We start from the raw sequence: 7,495 nt of genomic DNA, 5'->3' as shown, positions 1-7,495 counted from the left end.
GTGACGCAGTTTTGCTTTTTACAATTCTATTATTCCCTCCGTTAACGCTGTTTATGGGGAAGAAGGATGCTTCCCCATTTCACAGTCCACAAAACCAGCCCGCAGCATATGTGCCGACTTTGAAAATGAGTTTTTTATGGGTGCCTCTGTTAGTTCAGTTCGTAGGTAGCTTCTAACAGATTGCGGAAATGGTCTTAGTACGCTTTTTACCCAGAGATAGATGGCATCCCAAATAAAGCATCTGCTGTCCTATTGTTTGCTAGGAATTGAAAATGTTTCTCCAAAGTGAAGGAGGAGGCAGTGAAGACGGGATGTATAACTAAATCACAAATGATTGGATTTGCACCGTAAGCAAGGTTAAACAAATTGCAATATGGTTTAGCTCAGTGAGTAAAGTGTCAGTCTGTGATCTGTTCAATAAATCTAAATTAGGCTTTAGTGCGGAGTGTGTCCAGCCTTTACAGTTTTCGAGATTTGTGGACTTCAACTTTCAGAATTCTCAGAGTTGAAGTCCACAAGTCTTTAAGTTGCCAAGTTTGGAGACCCCTGGCTTAGTGTAATCTATGAACCCAGTGCTCACTCTCAGGCTCTGGACACAGTAAAGACGGCACATAACAACAAGGAATGGTACTTTCTTTGAATCTTCTTTGTTGTCAACTGCCACCTTATGTTTGCTTGTGCTTCGCTATGTGGTGACAGAGTGCCATGAACTGTGGGGAGAAGGAATGAGGAGGTGGGAATGCTTGGGGAAATGAAAGTATGTGCTGTATCTTCTCCAGACGCTACCTCAAGGACACCCGGCTGGAAGAAGGAGGGAGCTGCATATCAAACTGTGCTTGGACTGACCGTTATGAAAACATCTTGCTTGATTGGTTACACTAGGGTGGACAACGAGGGATTGTTAAGGGAGGGAAAAGTAGAACGTAGGGATTTTGGCACGCGATTCTCGGTTCTGGCATTGCAACACTGCAGTGCACTTAACCTCTAATACAGGGGTGTCAAACTGCCGGCCCACGGGCTGGACGCGTCACAATGAAACCACACCCACCCCATTGCCGGCAATGGGGAAAAAGCTCCGATATGTCGCGCGACGTCATGTGACATCGCGTGTTTGACATGCCTTCTCTAATAGAACTATACCTTTCTCGCCAAATAGAGCCAAGGGTCGTTTTTATCTAGAGATTTAAGTTGTTGCAGGTCCAACAATTGTCCTCTAGAAATGGGGTGATTGTCCAGTGTGGGACAGTTTAATGCACGTTAATATTCATGTGTTTGATATCTATGCCAATTTACTTTGTACAACTCAAGATGGTGCGCCTATTGCTACCGCCTCCTATTTCCCTACTTCTACAACAGCTTGTTGAGGTCAGTTGGACCCAGTTTGACCAGCCCAAAGTCCCCCAGCTGGTTTCTGCAGATAGTCCTTGACTTACAACCATTCATTTAGTGACCGAGGCTACAACAGCACTGAAAACAAGTGACTTACAAAAGGGCCTCACACTTACGACCATATCCCCATGGCTATGGGATCCAAATTTGGATGCTCAGACCCTGCATGTATTTAGTATGATTGGAGTGTCACATGATCAGAATTGATGACTTTCCCATCTGCTTCTGACAAGCGAAGTCAGTGGGAGAAGGCAGATTTGCCTGGTGAACGAACTATTTGCTTAACAGCTACAGTGATTCACTTAACGGCCATGGCTTAAAAAAAGGTCGTAAAAATCAGGTGTGGCTTATTTAATAATAATAATAATAATAATAATAATAATAATAATAATAATAATAATAATAATAATAATAATAATATAAAGTTGGAAGGGACCTTGGAGGTCATCTAGTCCAACCCCCTGCTCAGGCAGGAAACCCTATACCATTTCAGGCAAATGGCTGTCCAGTCTCTTCTTAAAAACCTCCAGTGTTGGAGCATTCACCACTTCTGGAGGCAGGTGGTTCCACTGGTTAATTGTTCTCACTGTCAGGAAGTTTCTCCTTAGTTCCAGGTTGCTTCTCTCCTTGACTAGTTTCCATCCGTTGCTTCTTGTCCTGCTTTCAGGTGCTTTGGAGAATAGCTTGACTCCCTCTTCTTTGTGGCAACCTCTGAGATATTGGAACAATGCAATCATGTCACGCCTGGTCCTTCTGTTTATTAAATAGATGTACCCAATTCCAGCAACCGTTCCCTATATGTTTTAGCCTCCAGCTCCCTAATCATCTTTGTTGCTCTTCTCTGTACCCTTTCTAGAGTCTCAACATCTTTTTTATATCGTGGTGACCAAAACTGGATGCAGTATTCCAGGTGTGGCCTTACCAAAGCATTGTAAAGTGGTATTAGTACTTCACTTGATCTTGATTCTATCCCTCTGTTAATGCAGCCTAGCACTGTGTTGGCTTTTTTGGCAGCTGCAGCACACTGCTGGCTCATATTGAAGTGATTGTCTACTAAGACTCCGAGATCCCTCTCACAGTTACTACTATTGAGCAAGGTACCACCTATACTATACCTATGCATTTGATTTTTCCTACTTAAATGTAGAACCTTACTTTTTTCACCATTGAATTTCATTTTGTTAGATAGTGCCCAGTGTTCGAGTCTGTCCAGATCCTCCTGTATTTTAAGCCTATCTTCTGGAGTATTGGTTATTCCTGCCAGCTTGGTGTCGTCTGCAAATTTGATGAGTTCCCCATCTATCCCCTCATCCAAATCATTAATGAAGATATTGAAGAGCAATGGGCCCAGAACAGAGCCCTGGGGCACCCCACTACACACTTCCTTCCATGTAGATGCGGTTCCATTGAGGACCATTTACAACTACCTTGTTTAGCAACAAAAAATTCTGGTCCTAATTGTGATCGTACTTTGAGGAATACCTGTGTGTCCAAGAAAAGGACTGGAATTCACAATCTTCCAGTTTCTGGTTCAGCGCCTTCGCAACTAGATCTAAGGGGCCCGTGTCACTGCCGTTTTTCTTTTTAATTTTGTCAGCAGCTCGTTTCTGTCTGTACATTTTTTCCTTCACTCTCTGCACCTGTGTTATTATCTTATCATGTAACCATAGTGAATCTCATATGTCCAGCTATGTTATGGTTTTAGACTGTTTTGTGCGCATGCCTAGAAAAAGTTTCTCACAGATACTTCTTACTTTTCTCTTCTGCCTGATGAGAGAATGTAGTCAGTTTAGGTCTTTTGTTTTCTCATTAAAAGTTTTACAATAGAATATGCCTCGGATTTTCTTTCTTTGATATTCACCATGCAAATGAACCACGGACCATCCTCCTCTGGTCGGAATGTTAATTATTCCGCGACAGCCCGGTTGTTTAAAGGACCAAAGAAAATCCAGAAAGGAAGCTTTGGGTCACCTGAAGAAGAGAAATAAGAACAGAAACGAGCAGCTCTCAAAACTGCAGGTTGATTGAAGTTATGTACAGATCCAGATTTTTTCCCCCCACTAGAATAGTTTTATCGAGCTGAAAATGTGCCGACTCTGGGTTTTTTTTTCATTCCAGCATGTGATCTGAGAAAAACACAACCAACTGGGAAATAATCATTTAAAAAAAAATTATTGAATATTTACATCGGCTGTCTCTCAGCAACTCCAGCAGTTCACAAACAAAGACACATGAAAAAAAAATAAAACAATACAATAATACAGCAAAGGATCAAAAGATGCAAAAACCAGGTAATAACAAGAAGCAATTCCACACAAAGCAGAAAAGGGCCACATCACCGTCCTAGTCAAAATCCTGGGTGAGGGGCCAAATCTTCAAGGCCATCCAATGCATCAGCACAGCATGGGAGGGGACCCTAGATCTCATGGTGGGAGGTGACCTCATTCTAGAAGTTAAGTGCTGTGACACAGATGGCCTGCTTCTGGGGTCCCAAAAGATGGCATTGTTTAATCGAAGGAACCTAGAGCATGCTAACTATGTTGAATCAAAGCGGTCAGGTGGTAAATATGGAAATAGGATGGGCCCTATGCCATGTAAGGCTTTATAAGTAGCCACCAGCCTCTTGAATTGCACCTGGAACCACACGGGTGACCAGTGCAGCTCATGAAGTAGAAGCGTTTACATGGGCACACTGAGGCATAATCATCCATCTGTTGCATTCTGGAACACTTGAAGCTTCTGGGAAGTGTTCAAGGGCTGCTCCCTACACAGCAAGTTGGAGTAGTCCAACCACAAGGTGTCTAGGGTGACAAGATGACTGAAGGATTGCTAATCTAAGGAGGCCTGCATTAAAAACCGCTGTTACATATCTAGAGTAATGACGAACAGAGTATGACTTTCTTCTGTGAGGGAAAGATGATACCCAGTCTGCATTTTTTTTTGTATGAGATTAAACTTTCCCAATTCCCTCCATCCCTTTTGAAGGTGTATTTCTATTACTTCCTCATCTCTATTGCCTTCCTGTGAGCAATTCCTCTGTCAACGCTGCTAACATCGAATGTTCTTGCTTGACATATGTTAAACTTGTGTATTGCTTTAAGAGATAGGGTTAAGCCTGGGAGGAGGAGGATTGTACCTCAAGGCCGTCTGAAATTAAAGAAGATAAGAACTTGGCGGGTTGTCTAACAGAAAGGAAACTGATTCTTTAAATTTAATTGGAGAATATGATTAACGACAAAATTAGAAAGGTGGAGAATTGTGTTTAAAATATTGTGCAAGGGGGCAGAGATTTCAGATTCCAGCTTCCTTCGAGTAAGCATTTGCCAGTGTATTAGGCTAAATTAAGGACTTTTAAGGTAAACATTAAGAAAACCAAGATCATGGCATCTGGCCCTCTCAATTCCTGGCAAATAGATGGGGAAGAAATGGAGGTAGTGACAGATTTTATTTTCCTGGGTTCCAAGATCATTGCAGATGGGGACTGTAGCCAAGAAATTAAAAGACGCCTGCTCCTCGGGAGGAAAGCCATGGCAAATCTAGACAGCACACTAAAAAGCAGAGACATCACCCTGTCAACAAAAGTGTGTATAGTCAAGGTCTTCCCAGTTGCAATGTATTGCTGTGAAAATTGGACCATAAGAAAGGCTGAGCGCCAAAGAATTGAGGCCTTTGAACTATGGTGCTGGAGAAGACTCCTGCAAGTCGCTTGGACTGCAAGGCAATCAAACTGGTCAATCCTAGAGGAGATTAACCCTGACTGCTCTTTAGCAGGCCAGATCCTGAAGTTGAAACTTCAATACTTTGGCCACCTAATGAGAACTCAATGGAGAAGAGCCTAATGCTGGGAAAGGCTGAGGGCAAGAGAAGAAGAAGGGGATGACAGAGAATGAGGTGGCTGGATGGAGTCACTGAAGCAGTAGGTGTGAGCTTAAATGGACTCCAGAAGATGGTAGAGGACAGGAAGGCCTGGAAGAACGTTGTCCATGGGGTTGCGATGGGTTGGACACAACTTTGCACCTAACAACAACAAAGGTAAACAATGCCTCAGAGTCACTTGAAAAGCCCATACATCGGAAACTTGACATCCTACTTTCCTGAAGATCCTTTCAGCAGGAAATGTTGGGTTTGCTGCTAGCAAGGCATTGCTTTGTTAAGGTGGCCCATCACTTACTGCTTTCAGATCTCGAAAGATTTTGACAAATAGAAAGATAAATATATGTTTCCCACCTATGATCTTCCATAAACCATCCTTTTTTTTCTTTACAAGGCAAAGGGAAAAAAGCATGGATTATCTTTGATGATGGATTGTACCCTGTGTCAAAGCTAGATGGAGATCAAGGGAAAGAGGAGACTTATGGTCCCAAAACTTAGGAAAGGAATTTGCCCGATGCTGATGTGCGGAGCATCTCTTCAGTAACTGCCAGGGAGCCATTGTTCACTTCTGGCTGGACTCCTAGGAGCTTGCACATCAGAGGATAAATGTGGATGCTGTCAAAAGCTTCTGCTAAATAGCCTTTCTTGAAATCAGGACCGAAAGCTCTGAAGATGGTCTTCATGTCCATACCTTCATTGTCGAAACCATGGTCTCCTTTGTTGACGTAGATAATCCACCTCTGAAAAGAACATTGAAACAAGCAGTCTTAATAACGCACCTCGCAGAAGATTGGGAGAGGAATGTATCGTGCTTATAATTAAGCCAACTCTAACGTAATTGTGGAATTGATAACTACAAGATGTGCTGAGGGGCTACTAATTAGGGCTGCTGGTGATTGATAATCTTTCAAGTCACCAGTTCTCCCTCCCCTGTCAGATTTATATTGGGAGGAACGGAAGAAACCCAGAGAAGGTATACATGGATATCTCCAATGACAAAACCAGAGGTTGGGAACGATGGCCTCTCTATGACTTGTGAACTTCAGCTCCCAGAATTCCTGGCTGGCTCAGGAATTCTGGGAGTTGAAGTCCACAAGGCATAAAAGAGGCATGGTTCCCCATCCCCGGACGAAATGAACCGGAAGGCAAGAAGTCCATCACCCAGGATGAATGGCAGGAAGAAAGGAGCTGGATTTGAAGGAAGAGGAAAAAAATAGGTTCCAAATCGGTTTTGCCCAGATGGCGTTCACTGTCTGTAATGGCTACCTTCCCGAATTACAGATAGTCTTTGACTTACAACCCTTCACTTAGTGAGTGTTCAAATACTGTCATGAACGATGACCGGGTGGCTATAGAAAAGGAACACTTTTTTTTTACATGGCGTAAAAATGCAGTTTATTTTATCCGAGTGTTGAGGACACCTTTCTCTCCAAAGAAAGGGCAGTGACTGAAGCAGTTTTTTTAAGAGTAAAAGGTTACTGGGTGCCATAAAAAAAATAAATCTGGGGAAGCATTAAAAATACCATTCTATCCTTTTCCCTTGCTCGCTCCCTCTTTCTTTCCTTCCTTCCTTCCTTCCTTCCTTCCTTCCTTCCTTCCTTCCTTCCTTCCTTCCTTCCTTCCTTCCTTAACACATAAAGCTAGATTCCTTCCTTCCTTCCCTCCTTCCCTTCCTACCTCTTTCCCTCCTTTCCTTCCTAGCTCTTTCCATCCTCCGTCCCTCCCTCCCTCTGTCCCTCCCTTCCCTTCCCTTCCCTCCCTCTGATTTCACAAAATACTCCCTTCGTGAAGTTCCTGAGCCAGAAGGCAACGTGATGAAGTTCGGCAACTTATTAGGTCCCTGGGACTGTCACCCAAGGTTGTCTCTTTCTGGTTGGGGAAGGGAGGGTCCTGTTGGAGCAAAGCCCCACCTTGCAGTGTTTCTCCGGTGTCTCTTGACTGAATGTTTTTTAGGAAGGAACAATGCTCTCCTTTTAGCTTGCATCGTGCCGATTAATGAAAACATACAATTAAATAATGCCAAGGGCAGGGGCATCGTATTGTCTATCCACCAAGGCTTCTGCTTTTCCTAAGGGCAAATCAATGCTTAGCAGAAGACGTTCTGCAGTCTCTAACTCTTTTCACAGTCCCACTGAGCAAATTCAGCAGCCCTCTGGACTTGCTACTGTAGTGGCCACTACATGTCACTGTTGCTCTACTCGAAAACTACAAAGGTGAAGAGCAAAGAGTCCCC

The 7,495-nt window shown here is 43.4% G+C and overlaps 1 protein-coding gene across 1 annotated transcript in view; it reads right to left on the bottom strand.

The window, feature by feature from the left end:
* Positions 1 to 5,756: 5,756 nt before the first annotated feature.
* Positions 5,757 to 7,495, bottom strand: part of LOC310646166 (ectonucleotide pyrophosphatase/phosphodiesterase family member 7-like) — a gene marked incomplete at both ends in the record, with an annotated part of 20,075 nt that continues 18,336 nt past the window's right edge. Inside the window, one exon of the mRNA XM_083372426.1 lies at positions 5,757 to 6,002. Within this exon, the coding sequence (XP_083228552.1) occupies positions 5,757 to 6,002 (246 nt within the window). The remainder of the gene's footprint in view (positions 6,003 to 7,495) is intronic.

The sequence above is a fragment of the Vipera ursinii genome, assembly GCF_947247035.1.
Source record: "Vipera ursinii genome assembly, chromosome: 13".
Classification (NCBI taxonomy): Eukaryota; Metazoa; Chordata; class Lepidosauria; order Squamata; family Viperidae; genus Vipera; species Vipera ursinii.
Note: the sequence above shows the minus strand (reverse complement) of the source record. Positions and strands in the feature narration are given on the sequence as shown.